At 43.0% G+C, this 15,217-nt stretch overlaps 1 protein-coding gene across 4 annotated transcripts in view; it reads right to left on the bottom strand.

Moving 5' to 3' along the window:
• Positions 1 to 15,217, bottom strand: part of BBS4 (Bardet-Biedl syndrome 4) — a 61,752-nt gene continuing 46,535 nt past the window's right edge. The window contains exons 7-17 of one of the 4 annotated variants that reach the window (XM_058542018.1): positions 12,666 to 12,719; positions 10,632 to 10,759; positions 8,259 to 8,313; positions 7,195 to 7,263; positions 6,058 to 6,210; positions 5,785 to 5,956; positions 3,862 to 3,931; positions 3,082 to 3,223; positions 2,339 to 2,540; positions 1,821 to 1,932; positions 1 to 996 (exon numbers count right to left, since the gene is read on the bottom strand). In XM_058542018.1, the coding sequence (XP_058398001.1) occupies positions 1,823 to 1,932; positions 2,339 to 2,540; positions 3,082 to 3,223; positions 3,862 to 3,931; positions 5,785 to 5,956; positions 6,058 to 6,210; positions 7,195 to 7,263; positions 8,259 to 8,313; positions 10,632 to 10,759; positions 12,666 to 12,719 (1,155 nt within the window). In that variant the 3' untranslated portion in view covers positions 1 to 996; positions 1,821 to 1,822. Of the gene's footprint in view, positions 1,933 to 2,338; positions 2,541 to 3,081; positions 3,224 to 3,861; positions 3,932 to 5,784; positions 5,957 to 6,057; positions 6,211 to 7,194; positions 7,264 to 8,258; positions 8,314 to 10,631; positions 10,760 to 12,665; positions 12,720 to 15,217 lie in introns of all 4 variants that reach the window. The other 3 variants (XM_058542020.1, XM_058542017.1, XM_058542019.1) reach the window with 3 other exon arrangements.

Here is a 15,217-nt window from a genome sequence, read left to right as displayed (position 1 = left end):
AACCCTCAACTCTGATCCCCCAGTGTTCCTCTACTCTGACCTGTGTAACTCTCCCCAGCAACGAGTACCCATCTTACAGTCTGTGCTTATCGCCCACAGCCAGTCAGTCCCCAATTTCTGTTGATTTTACCTCATAAATCTCGCTCATACCTCCCTCCTCCTCTCCATCTCTGAGTTTTTACACCTTCATTATTTCTCACCAAGACCTTTCCAGTCACAGGCACACTAGACTCCACACTGATAGAGAAGTGAGCTTTCTCAGTTGCTCAGGTGCAAATCCTAGTTCTGCCACATACCAGCTGCATGGGTAAGGGTATCACTTCTGATACCTTGCTGTTTATTTCTGATGTATGAGAAGTGAAGAGTTTTCTGCTCAGCTGCTGCTTCCCAGTCATAAAGAACTCCAAACATAGTTTGGTTTGGCAGTACATCAGTCCTCCACCTTCAAATTATGGTGATTGATTAAAGGGCACTTTAAGTGCAAAATGGGGACTAGCCTCAAGCAAACTGCTGGCCTGCCATCCATCAGGGCTGCCGCAGAGGCTGTGCTAGCACCAAGTAGGAAGCTGGCCTTGAGGTTCCTCCGCCAGTTTCAAACTAGGCTTGGAAGTAGGTAAGGGAAGAGTGTGATCATAGGTTCTTTTAAAAAGTTTTTATTGTGATCTCTTATTTTTATACCTGAATAACAACTTTCCCCAAAGGGATGAGGATACATAATCTTTAGTCTAAAAGGACATATAAATAATGTATTGATAGCATCTGGTCAGTGGTATCATTGATTGTCTTACATGAAAATTCCTCTTCCTGGGGCTCTTCCTGGGGCTGGCCCCGTGGCGTCGCAGTTAAGTGTGCGCACTCCGCTGCTGGCAGCCCGGGTTCGGATCCCGGGCGTGCACCAACAGTGCACCGACACACCGCTTGTCAGGCCATCCTGTGGCAGTGTCCCATATAAAGTGGAGGAGATGGGCATGGATGTTAGCTCAGGGCCAGTCTTCCCTCAGCAAAAAGAGGATGGGCATGGATGTTAGCACAGGGCTGATTTTCCTTGTGCACGCACAAACACACTAAATAAATAAATAACTATTTAAAAAAAAAAGAAAGAAGCAGCTCTTCCTTTTTTCTTTTAATCCTTGGTGCTGATACCAGACCAGCCCTTCATTCCTACTCCTTATCATACGGACATGATCTGCCTCTACACTCCGACCTCTCTCAAGAAAAAGATACAGGGACTTGTTCTGGATTCCCTTGGGCAAGTGCAGCTGGGATACTCAACAGGCTGGGCCTCAGTTTACAGAGCTTCTTTTCATCGTTTTTTTTTCCTTCAGATGCAGACTATTAGAGCTGGATTATTAACCCAAGATTTGTGTTTGCCCTGAGGGCTGATAATACCCTACAGCCTGAGGATCACCGCAGCTAAGCCAAGGCTTCGTCATGACAGGGCTACTGAGCAGAGGTCTATCTCAGACTCTCCCCCCACAAAGGAAGGGGTCAGTCAGCCAGGAGATAAAAGTCCTTTCAAAAGCAAACAGTGTCACGCGCCCCACTGGCCCTTGGAACTACATACATAGAGCCATGAGCCTTGCTCTCAGTTCTTAAAGGACCTGTCTGGGCTGTCTTCTCTCTACTTCTTGGCTGATGGGGCCACCGGGGGGCTGCACAGGCCTCAGCCTCCTCATGATCATCATAAGATACTCTGTGTTGTGCATTTTAACTTCGAGGTGCCCAGGGAACATACTGGCCTGCATCTTGCCTGGGTCATGTGACCTTTCCTAATCTGGTACATCCTTGCCAAAGAAACTCCTACTCTGGGATCATCTTACTCCTATTTTTCTCTTATTTGTGCTGATGCTTCAGTTGGATGTGCTTCCACAGTGGGCTCTGGCTCCAAAGGAAGAGATGGTGGCTTTGTGAGCTGGGATGTTCCTCCAGCACCTAGTAACAAAACAAACAGCTTGACTTCTCAGTTCCACAACTCCAGAAGAAATCATTATTTCACTGTCAAATTCCAAGAAGAAACCCCATAGTTTCTGAGACTCGTGGGACTGTGGTATATCTTTGCAGCTATGAAGGAAGACCACAACTGGGGAAATAAAGCAGCAGTCACGTTTGCCTTCAATGACTCACTGAAAGAAATCTAATTACCTGCACCATGCTGACTTAGGATAAGGCGGTGAAAATTAAAGCAAGACTACATAACAGAAGGTATGTAATGTATCACCCTGTGGCTTTTTTCCCCTTCTAGGCAACACTACACTGGACATGTTCTGAGTCTGAAAAGTGCAAGCTTCACTCAAAGCTGTAATCTCTTTGCAGGTACATGGGGCGTGTAGCCTCCTACCTGAGGGGGGCTTCCTGTATGCAGCTGCTGAAGACATTGCCTGTCCTAGAGCTTGATTAGAGCCCAGAGGCTGCGGGAAATTGGCGGCTTTGCTGGCTGAAGTGCTCCGGTGCTTTGATTTGGGATCTTTAACTGGTTTAGTCCACACCAGTGCCTCCCCAACCTGGAGAGCAGCTCCCAACTTCTGGGCCATCTCCACCATCTTGTGCCCACATGGGAAGAAAGAAAGAGTCACAGGCATGACCAGTAGACACAAGCCTACTCACCTCTTCCTAGGCCTTCAACTGAGGCGGGTAGCTGAAATGGTACTAACACTTGGGGGAGGAAGTACTTATTGCAAGGAAATCATCTCAAACAGCAGAGAACACAGACTGCCCATAGTGGAACGCAAGGGGGCTCATACAGGATCTCAAAACCCAACAATTCAAGTTTGATGCGTTACTGGGCTAACCTCCTGCCCTTCCTACATGAGAAGTGGGAGGACACTACAAAGAGACACAGACCTCAACTCAGATGAGTTGTAGTATCAGTAACAGATAACTCAGTAAGCCTAAATTTCCTCTTGTTATTTTCTTCTAGGAAAGTTTTTTCTCAGGCTGTTACTAACTGAAGAATGCATGCTGCCAGGAACAAAGCCAAAACAGGCATAAGCCTATAATACCTTATATTTGGATTATTTGGGCTTGATTCAAAAGTCTCCTGACAGCTTGTTTATGACTCCTGGCAGCTAGTAAAAGACACACCTCAGAGTCAAATTCCAGAGAGCTACTGTCCTTGAGTAGGTTGACTTTCTTCTCCATCTCCTGATACTGGGCCAGGGCACCTCTCTTCTCGCCCTGGTTGTACAGCAGCACAGCATAGTTCAGGTTTACTAAAGGGTTACACCTGTGGCAAAGAGACAGGGATTCTATGGAGCTGGGGCTTTGCAACAAATGCTCCTTTAGAAATCCTTCTCATTACACAAAAACAAAACAAAACTGGTGAAGCAGACATTTCTCCATTCTGCAGCAAGGTGGGAACACTCATGCAGTGTGGCCCTGTGAAGAAGAATCAAGGAATTAATTGCCCAACCAGCAAAGCAGGTATTGGGATCAAGTCTGACATCTCAACCCTCAACAGAGACCATCAGGGCAGGGTTGAAAAAGGGATCCCTACCCTGCTGCCTAGAAGATGCCAGTGGAATAAATCCTGGGAAAGTCAAGTTTATCTTAGATTAAACTGAGCCCAAAGTCCCATCTGATATTCCAGCTTGCCCATGGCTATCAACAACCCAAGCCCACTGCCAGCTCTGTCACTGGCCTCCTGACTACTAAACTGGGGGCTGGAGACATTTTCTCAGAAAGAGCTAGTGTCAGTTCCTGCTGAGCCACTGCATGCTTAGGAACCACATCCTTCCACACTTAGGCCTGCTGTGTACAAAGGTCATGGAGACTTGGGCGATGCCGGTGCTATGGCGCCACCTCGTGGCTTTATTACAGAGTCCAGCCTCCCCATTACCATTCCCGACAGAGCAGCTAGCTTACTTATCCAGGCGGACTGCTTCTGCGTAGGCTCTCTTGGCATTCTCTGTATCTTCCAGATTGGTCAGAGCCACTGCAACAAAGAAAGTGAGCACTGTGGCTGGAGAGCCCAGCTTAGAAAACAAAAGGAATGTTTCAAGCCACAGTTCATTCAGCCCCCAAGCTTAACTCCTACTTTGCCCTCTCAGCTCCTGGTAGCACCATCTACTCATTCAGCCTAGATACCTGGTGTCATCTTCTTCAGCAGTTCCCTCTCCACAGCTAATCAGTTGTCAAGTTCTGTGAAGCCCATTTTTTGCAGGTTTTTTTCTGACATTGCCCTTGTTCAGGTCCAAGTTGTTTAGACTCTCCATTTTGTCCTCCTAGCAATGTCCCCACCTGCCTCCATCCACTTGCCACAGTGCTGCCAGGTATCTCACTGACTTACAAACAAATCTAACCACGTCACTATCTACTTAAGAATCCTTGGGGCTGGCTGGGTGGCATGGTTCAGTTCACGTGCTCTGCTTTGGCACAGACCTACACACTGCTCATCAAGCCATGTGTGGTGGCGTCCCACATACAGGATCGAGGAAGATGGGCACAGACGTTAGCTCAAGGCTAATCTTCCTCAGCAAAAAGTAGAGGATTGGCAACAGATGTTAGCTCAGAGCCAATCTTCCTCACCAAAAAAAAAAAAAAAAAAAGAATTCTCACTGGTTCTCCATTACCCATAACCATGATCTTTAAACTTTTGTTTAACAACAGAACACTCTCCCCTTTTTATTCACTATTTTCTGGAAGCCTGATCTATAAAACAAACAAAAACAGAGCTGCTCTGGAAGCTCTGCCCACTCCACCTCCCCACCAACCATGCACCCTCACTTCTATGAGACACTTAAGAGGAGATCTAGGAGTACAATTGGAAAAACACGGCCTCTAGAATAAAGTCCTCGCACTATACTCATGGCCCTCAGTGTGACCCCAGACTATCTTTCCTGACTCATCTCTCCCTACATTCTATAACACTATTGCCCACTAACTGCAGGCTACATCATGCAATTTCATGGCTACATGCCTTTGTTCAGTGGCTCCTCAGCCATTCTGTGCTATTGAATTCCAGCTTATCTTTCAAACCCAGTGTGAAGGCCATCTCTACTTTGTGAAGTTAGAATTGCTGCTTATGCCTTACAGTATGGCTATTTGTTTACACTCCTATATCCCATTACAACTGGGCTATCTTTGTATTCAGGCAACCCCCAAATAACCACCACTCAATTTGCTATTGCAACCTTTCTCTTATAAATATAAGAACCCCAAAATAATGACCAAAAAAACCACCTGAAGACCACCGTCAATGAGAACAGAGAAACTGCTTTTGGGCATATATTTAGTAAGTTTAGTATATGGAGAAATATCCCCCAGAAATATTTAGTTAGTACTTTTATATCATAGTAACAATAACAACATTGATAATAGACCAATTATATAATGACAACAAAACTAATAGTTAACATTCATAGATTGTTTAATCATGTAATCCTCTCATCGGCCCTATGAGATGTATCTAGTAAGTAGTGGGGGCAGGACCCTACCTAAAGCCCAGGCTCTTAACACTTGATGATATCTGGAACTTAGTTGGACTCAATACATATAAAAATGAATTGTCAAGCCAAGGGAAAGCGATTGGTAAAAGATGAACTAGGGATGATCTTGATTTAACCTGTTGGTCTCTGAGTGAAATTCCCCCAAGTTAGAAGCAACCAAGTGCTTTGTCATCTTTTTCTTTCATATTTCTTTAAGCTCTAGGACAGTAATCCAGATTCGTATGGGATCTGTAAGGGAATGGCTTCCATGGGGCATTTAACCACTGGCCTCCTATGATTCTAATTCATTTTTCCCTTGTTACAAACTGCGGAGGGGGCTCTGCACATAAATGTCTCTTACCGGCCAAGAGCATGTAGAGCTCCCCCATCTTTGGCTGGAAGTTGATGGCTGCACTGAGAAAGTGGAAAGCTGATGCATACTGCTGCATGGTTAGGTGGACAAGGCCCAAATTATACAGAATCTTCCAATCAAAGGGTGCCAAGTAGTTGGCTCGTTTCAGGCAGCTGATAGCCTGCAGGGGAGAGGGGGCACTCGATGAGAGGTTGGGGCAAGCTTAACAGACCCAATAACTGCAGGCCTGAACACAAACAAGGAAGATGAGGAGACACTCACTGCCACGTATTTCTTCTTGCCAAAGAAGCACATTCCAATGTTATTCCAGAGTGGAGGACTTTCTGGAACAGCAGAAGCTACAACTCTGTATTTGGTGAGGGCAACATCAAAGTCCCCATGGGTCTGCATCATGCTGCCTGCTGCCAAAATGGCCTGAGAACACAGGATATGGAAAGTTGATAATACAGTCATTCCCAAAGGACTGGAGTAGTGAAGCAGCCTTCTTGGGTGTAGATACTCCCAGCAGGCCCATTAGCATAGATGGCACTAAAAAACTTCTTCCAGGGACATATATATATTCAAGCTACTGGGACAAAATGCTCATGAGGAGTGTCCCCACACCCCACACTGTGGCTCTCTTTGGCACAGTACAGAAAAAAAAAAGATAAAATGTCACTGACTCTATCCAGCTCATTTGTTTCCTCCTTCTAGCCAGGGAAGTCAATATTTCAGAGTATCAGGGCTCGTTAAGTAAAACCTGCCTTTAATCTGTTCCTTGCAGCCCCTACCTGGTACACCAAGTGCACTAGACAACTCAAAAATACACCTGTCTTTGGCCACTTAAGGTACAGCTCCTAAGTCAACTTTAAGCTTCATCGGTCCAGCCCTTTCATTTCTCTAAGGAAAGATGCCACGGTGGGGGGCTGATGGAGCCATGCTAATATGACTTTCGAGACAGGACTGAGTCTATCCTTCCCCAAACAGCCTGTTCTGCTGTCTCTCCCTCAATAATATTCATCCACTTGATGATCTTCTCATCCCCAAAGTCAGAGCTGCACAAAAGTTGTAATTACAAATTCATTAATAATCTAGAAGTCATTTCACCAGAATTATTTTTGACAGAAGTTGTGGAGGCTTTGCTAATTTCCTGAGTAACACATAAAACTTTACCAGCACTACGATTTTGCTTTCTGCATAGGTTACGGGCCTGTTATAACAAATGTGCTCTTTTAGGAAATAGGAAGCAGAGCACCAACATTTTACAATATTTTCAAATAGAAGAGCCACATTTATTTATAATTTTTATAAGAAAAAGCTAATTTCTTAGGTATGCAAAATGCTTTCTAGGACCAGATCACCTCTAGGAGCAGTGGGACCACCCATGTGAGGGCTCTGGGGTTTGACAGCCCACAATACCTTGTAGTTGGTAGGGTCGTAAGTCAGTGCATTTCCAAGGTGTTCAAATGCCTTCTGGTAAATGCCAAGCTTGGAGAAAAAGCAAGCCAGAGAATTATATCAGGGAAGAATGGCAGTTAAGGAGTCTGGCCAGCCAGACTCTGAACAAACACCCTGATTTTTCTTAGTTCTCTTGACAAAAAAAAAAAAGCTACAGATACTAGATTAAAAAAGAAAGCTAAAAAAAGAAAGCTAAAAATCCTCACACTTATGCCCCCCTCCCCATTTTGTTGATTTGTCCCCGTAATAAGGTCAAAGGGTCTATTTGCCAGGAACCAGCTCTGCCACACTAGTGCTGTTCCACACTAATGCCTCCTGGCAGGAAATGGGCTGGTTGGCCTCATCTCCCCTGGGGCCACCTCCCAAGCCAAAGCCCAGGAAGGCCCAGGGTTAAGCTCCTGATTCCTTTTAAAGAAAAATGAAACAAACAGGGCAGCACAGAGGCAGAACTGGAGGCAGGATCAGCTGCGCAGGGAACTTGGGGAGTTAGTAGGGGGCAGGGAAAGGCCCCTCAGCGATCCCTGGGCCCTGGGTACTCAGGCTGATACAGAGAAGTGATGGAGCTAAAGAATTCCATTCATACTCAGGAATGTGGAGGGGAGAAGAGACTTTTTTTTCTACATAATGCTTTGCCTTCTCCTTGCCTATAGGACCTGGCTGGGAAGAAGGAGCAATAAAAATAGCCTTTACCTCAAAGTCCTAATAGTGTCACAGTTTCTCCCCCCACAACAAAATGCCAGCCCCCTGACCAGACAGTTATTTCTCATATTTGCTCTTCCCTTGAATGGATAAGAATTATAATTGCACTAGGCTCAAACAGATCTGTCTGCTTCAGAATGCAGAAAATTAAGTTAAATCCCTTAGCAGACAAAGAATATCAAATGCAGAGAGTAAAGTTCATGTGCTTCAGATGACCTTTAGTAAAACGTGTTAAAGTAAAATCAAACTGCAGGGAAACCACAGTACACACAAATCCAAAGGCATTTCCAACATCAATGCACGAATGAGTCAAGAGTTCTCATTACCTGTAAGTAGAGTAAGCCTAAAGTTGTAAGAAGTTCTGTATTTTCTGGTGAGAACCTGCAACACAGAGATCAACAGAGAAGATGCTCAGAGAGTGACAAGACGTGTAGAAGAGACACCGAGACATGCGCATAGTCACGTGCCCTCTTGCAACACCTGCGAGACACTATTGCTCCTCCCATTCCCCATGGAAATTCCCGAAGGTGATTTGGGAATTTCCTTCAAAAGTAGCTCATCTCAACCCTGTCAATCCCTGGAGGATTGCTCAGCAAGAAAGAAATGGGACTTAGAATCCAGACTCCTTTCTCAGGACTGTCCTGAGAAAGAACCTATGGAATATTTTGTGTGACTGTCCTGATTACACTGATAGAATTAAAGAACAATGCTTTATAAACCAAGTCAGTCTAGAAGACAATAAGTTTTAGCCAGTTCCCTCTTGTGGGAATTTTTTTCCTGTTCTCACTGTACTCACAATGCCAGCCAGCATAATTTTCTATGTAAGTTAGGATCCCAAGGCCCCTAACACTCTGCTCTCCATATTAAACAAAAAGCCATACTAAATAGCCAAACTAAACAAAAGAAGGAAGTCACATACTAGCTCTAAGAAAAAACTGGCCATTGGCCTTGGGGAATAAATGTTGGCTTAAGTAAAAGATTATCTGCGTTCCAATCCCTCATTTGTCTTTGTCACAAAACCAAAGCAACAGTGAGCTGAGACATCTGACTACAGGATCATCAGAGAGTTTCAACAGTGAAAATGCTAAAAGGTGAGGAACAATGTTTCCTCCTAAGGAAAGAGGTAGGGCGCTGGTTACCTATGGGGAGGCCAGAACCAGACAGCCAAAGCCCCAGCCAGGGAAGGCCTGAGCTGGCCAAACAGAGCTTACACAGTCCAGCTGAGTATTTGCCCTTCACTTTCTGCCATAATAAGTATCCATTTCGATCACCTCTCTCCCCCAAACCAAATAAGTAACTTCCACGATTCTGGCGGCATCCATCCCCCCACCAAAACATGACTATTATCTCTAAAGCTGTGGGTCATAAACAATGGTCTCTACATTCTCAGTAAGGCTCCAAATGCTCAACTGTCTCCTCTTCTTCCCGGGGAATTTTAGTGACTTAAGTCTTTGACCAGCCACTGTAAGAATGTCACTCTCCAGATTTATGTGAGCTAATCTCAAAGAGCCAAATTCTGGAAGGCAGGAGTCAGGGAACAAGGCTTCCACCCAGCACCACAGAAGCTTAACATCTGCTACATGGGCTCCTTCCTCCTCGTCCATATAAACTTAGCCTCTTTTTATGACAAAAGTAGCTTAATAAACCAAGGGATTTTTATGTCTTTTTAGACACAAAATGTGGTTGAAGAAAATTCAGAAAGCAGTGTTGTGACTGATATAACCAGAAAAGTTGCTACTATAGTAGACGACAAAGGTAATTAACAAATTAAACAGAAATCTAAGTTTAATTCAGAGTCTAATTATCAGGAACAATAGACTCTGAACCAAAGACTCGGCATTATGGTAAGTGACCAAACAAACAAATGAGACACTAAAGCATTTTGCTACAGCTATCCCACTATAAGAAACAAGACAAGACGCTATATAGAAAAGACAACATGTGTCCCTAGAGAGGAAACGTGGAACACCATTCTGGGATAGCCAGTCAGTTCCATTATCAACAAGGGTTTGGCCTACCATAAGGATGTTTTAAAAAACAACATATGGGTCTCATGCTAATAAGGCCAAATGTTTATTACTGAACCAGGAGATTTCTGACCCTAATACCTCTGGAAATAAAAGGTCTGCTATAAAGTTTAAAACCACAATGGCAGACTGCCAGCTGACTCCAAAATCTATTCTCTCCTTCCTCCTGAGCACATGTGTGCCCACCTCCCTTGTAGCTAAGTGTGGCCACCTCACTAATTTTGAACCATGAAATGTGAGCAGGACAATGTTTGCAACTTCTGGGCCATTTAAAACTTACTACAAGCTGCTTATTCAGTACTTAGTTTCTGTACCACCTCCCCCCCCCCCACAGCCTGGAACATGGATGCTACAGTAAGTCAGCTTCAACTATGCAGGTGAAGACAACAACCTAAGGAATGGTGGGTTAACAAGGAAGAAACCTGGATCCCCGATTGACCTTGTGGAGCAGAGCTGCCCAGCTAGGCTAGACCAGCCATACTGATAGGTGAAAAAGAAACACAAGTCTTCCTTATTTAAGCCATTGGGAGCTCTTAACTTTAGCTTACCCTTTACTCTAACTCATACAACTAGTAATCAGTCACATATACTCTGTCTTAGGCTTGGGAGTTCATATGTCTGCTCCCATTTTTTTAAGTTTCTGGTTGCTCTAAAGGAAACAGACACACTTACTCCACTGCTTTCTTGTAGATTTCAATGGCCTTGTCCAAGTTTCCCTCCAGCAAGTGGATCTTCCCCAGCATTATGTAAGTCAGATCATGCCTGTTAAGATGTAGTGCGTTGTGCAGCTGGTCTTGTGCCTAATAAGATTGGTGGAGTAAAAAGAACCAAATCACTACCATGGAAGGACAATGGCTTTGTATGGCTAATGTAAAGACAGCTCCTGCTGTACTAATGTAAGAACATCCCATTTCAGCAAACAGCCCCCACTGCCTGAGAAACCAAAATATACCAAAACTGTGCTTGCTGACCAGACAGCTGGTAACATGGGGCATCTATCTCTGGAGCCACTTGGGAGAGTTCATACAAGATGGTTAACTTTTCTGAGTGCTTTCTGCTTCTTAATATTCATACCCATAACTCATACTTCATAAGTCAAAAGGGACATCATAGTACAGTATACAGTAGTATTGCCCTGAACTCAGTCCCAGCTGCACCGCTGACCAACTGCACAGCCTTCACCAGGGTGGACCTCATCCTCCTCACCAATATTTTGATGAATGAATGAATGGATTGTTCTCATTTATGCACTCAACATGTGTTCACTGACTGCCTGTTGTTCTAGGTGCTAGGTATACTAGAGCTAACAAAACAAACTACTTGCTCTGGAAGAGCTTAAATCCCAGTAGATGATCAAAAGGGCTTTGTTTAGTCAACAAGTATTTACATAAATGCCAAGTGTTGTATTTGCTCTGATAGCTTTAGAATTAAATCTAAATATAATTCTCCTCCTCCTCAGTACAAGTCTGACCAAAGACGAATCACACCTCTCCCCTGGCTCTGAATAATCCTGTGAATAGAAATGTACTTGCTTGGAATATCCTCTAAAGAGAAAAATCTCCTAACGAGTATATAACACTGTAGGTCTGCCCAAAAGACCTAAGGGACCCACTAAATATATGTATTTTTAATATATATTAGTTATTTATTATATATCTCACAGGAGAAAAAGTTACTCTCAGTACCTCAACTGCTGATGTACACTTTTTTTTCATACCCCTGAGGGATAGATTAGGTTGCATCAGTTTGCAAACTGACACAAATTAAACACTGTCAAATGGGCATTAACCAACTCAGATTCTCAGTCCTGTCAGCACTGGAGAAAGGAGAATAAAACTTCACAATCATTAAGTGGGAGCTTTATGAAGGAAACTCTACCCAACCCTACTATCGTAACTTTCAGAGCTCTCAATAATTTAGTTATCCCTCAATTAAGATATACACATTTTTTTATCTGAGTACCAACGTAAACTCAAATGTTCCATCTGATATAAGAGCCTTAGAGTCTACCGCTTAATCATAATGAAATATAAATTCTCACACGGAAAATAATCTTAAAAACTGAAACTCCCAGAAATCAGATCCACTTAAAACTTAAAATTCATTTCCAACGACCTTAAGAACTAAAATCAGTTGCCATCAGAGCATAAGATAGTTCACATGGTCATGATTACACTTTTAAGACTTAAGGGTCCACTTTTTGATATCTAAGTTTTATTGACTATTGTTTGTTTACTGAGAAGTTAAACTGGGGGTGGAGAAAAGAGAGGACAAAAGCAATTAGAATGCCATTCTCTCATAATATTTCTAGAATTTGTCGTTTTCTTGTTAAAAGCAGAAAAAAAACCCATATGGATAATGACAAATGACAGTAAAAACGGAGATAAACGTACAGTCTGCCCTCCGCATCGTTAAATATGTTTACGATCTGCAGTTGGTTAAATCCATGGATGCAGAACCCAAGGATATGGAGGGCCAACTAAGGGACTTAGACATCCACAATTTTTGGTATCCTCGGGGAGTCCTGGAACCAATCCTCCATGGGTACCAAAGGACAACTGAAATGGCACTTTCAATTTTTACTTCCAAAAATCTCTGCAAGCACTAGGAATAATACAAAATGAGCAATGGCACCTCTCTAACAAGTGTACCCTCAGTGAAAGCCCCACCAACCACTCAATCGCCACCGCCATTTCTATGAATTACCTTGTTGAACTGTTTCAGATAAATGTAGCAAACTCCTAGGTTATGACAGATCTCCTACACACAAAAGAAAGGAAAACAGCTTAGGTGTAAATTCCACAGTAAGTATTAGAGTGAAACAACAGGCATCCAGAGATTGTTATTGTTCAGCAACGTTTAAACTTTAAAATGTGCACTACAGTTAATTTTTTACTAGATTTCATACTCAAATACAGTCACAACTCACTTAACGATGGGAATACGATCTGAGAAATGCATCCTTAAGTGATTTCGTCATTGTGCGAACATTACCGAGTGTACTTACACAAACCTAAATGGTATATAGCCTACTACACACCTAGGCTATATGGTACGAATCTTATAGAACCACTGTCGTATACATGGTCCATCCTTGACTGAACTGTTGTTATGCGGTGCTTGACTGTATGTTTAATTCTACAAAATGGGTCCCTTAATATTAAAAAAACTACAGTTTTTTTATACTATAAGAGATAAAAGCAGAATAAACAGGTGATCTTCTTGGGTCTATGTGGTACCTTGGGGTACATACCCAGCCTATCCTCATACTTTTTTTCTCTAAGAGCTGCCCACTGCCCACACCCTTTGTGCCCTCTTCTCAGAAGAGACTACCCATGGCACCTGCTCCACCCCAAGGGGATATGTATATATATGTGTGTGTCAATCAGATCCCTTTTCCTAGGAATCTAGAATTGCTAGGTGATGTGGACTTGGGGACTGACAGGGCCATCTGGAGGCCACTATTATGGAATCCATGTAATTGGAGCCAATCTGTTGAAGTCTACAGCAGAGGTCAGCAAACTAAGGCCCCCGACCAAATCCATCCTCTGCCTTTTTTTGCAAATAAAGTTTTACTGGAACACAGCCACACCACTTATGGATTGTCTATGGCTCTTTTACACTAGAACTTCAGAGTTAAGCAGTTGCAACCGTGTATGAAGCCACAAAACTTAAAATATTTACTAACTGGCCCTTTACAAAAAAGAGTTTGCCAACTGTTGATCTACAGAGAGCAAAAATGAAGCGGAAATTCAGAGTAGCTACCTTGGTTGCTGACAGCTTTCCAGTTCTAGTTCACTGCAAGATGAACCTGTATTTCCTGACCTTGAGTTCTATAGAATCTCTCAAATTCCCTTATACTAAATCTCCCTTTATTTAGGGTAGCTTTAGAGAAAGGAGAAAGCGAGGGTTAGGAAACTGCTCTTGGGAAACAGAAAGAGCCTTCTTATTAGTAGTGGAGAGGTGTGGAAGCACATTCAGGCCCAGAGTGTCCCTGGCTGAAGAAACATGGAGCGCAGGGCTCAGAGACAACTGATTTAATGTCGTCCAAGTCTCCTAAAATAACAACAACAACAAAATAGCGCTCATTGATTAACTACTTCACATCAGGTTCTATGCCAGATATTTTTCACATATATTACTCTAATTTTCCCAGCAAACCTGCAACATAGGTATAACAAATCTGATTTTAGAGATAAAAAAATTAAAGCTCAGAGAGGTTAAGTAGTTTGCCTAACTTAAGACAAATGTGTCAGCACTGGGATTTTTGCTTTTTCAGGTCTAAATCTTAAGGAGAATTTCAACCATAAATAAATGTAGACAGAATCACCATGTACTAATCATTCTGTCCCAACAATCATCCAATCCATACCCTCATCTATCCCACTACTTTTGTAAGCAAATACCAGATAGCCTAACATTTCATCCACAAATATTTCAGTATATATTTTTAAAGAATAAGGTCTTTTTTTTCACCTACCCACAATATCACTATAAACTAAAAAAATTTAATAACTGCTTAATATCAGATATTAAATCATGTTGCAATTTCTGATAGTCTCATAAATGTCTCAAAAAACTTTTTTTCCTGAATCATGATCCAAATAATGTCCACACACTGCAAAGCACGGAACTCAGGCCTGTGTCCAAAGCTTGTGTCTTTTCCACTTTCCATCCCATCAGAATGTACACATGGAGCCAGAGAGGGGAGAAACGTAGCCCTACTTGTCCTTGAAATGTCCTGAAAGCTAACTAATCCCTAACTTTTTAAAATAATTTGTCATAGATATTATTTGAGAAGGCAGCAGCAATATGCCTTAAATAAACTGACAGCAAAGGAAATTTCAAAAGGAAAACAGAACAAATCAGAGTTAAATCCTGTCTTTCATGGGATGAGAGAATCTAGCAGACATCCTGCAACGACAGTTGGTACAGCAGAAAGATCACAGGCCTACAGTGAGGAATCCTCGATCGAGGCCTGAATTCTAGCTCTAGTTCTGCCACTACCTTACTGTGTACCCTTTAACAAGTCATTCCATCTCCCAAAGCCTCAGCTTTCTCACCTATCAATGGGGGTAATTCTCCCTATTTAACAGAGCTGTTCCAAAAGTCAAATGAGATAATGGCAGGAGGAACTATTATTCCCCTGTTGCAGCCAGACTGTGGAATACCCTGATGAGTCCAAGAAAGTAGGGCTACAAGGTTTTCTGCAGGCCACAGGCACTTATGAAGCATGCAGGAGATAGAGTGGCTGTTTG

Source organism: Diceros bicornis, chromosome 5, assembly GCF_020826845.1.
Source record: "Diceros bicornis minor isolate mBicDic1 chromosome 5, mDicBic1.mat.cur, whole genome shotgun sequence".
Taxonomy (NCBI): domain Eukaryota; kingdom Metazoa; phylum Chordata; class Mammalia; order Perissodactyla; family Rhinocerotidae; genus Diceros; species Diceros bicornis.
The sequence above is the reverse complement of the archived record's forward strand: the minus strand, read 5'-3'. Positions and strand labels throughout refer to the sequence as shown.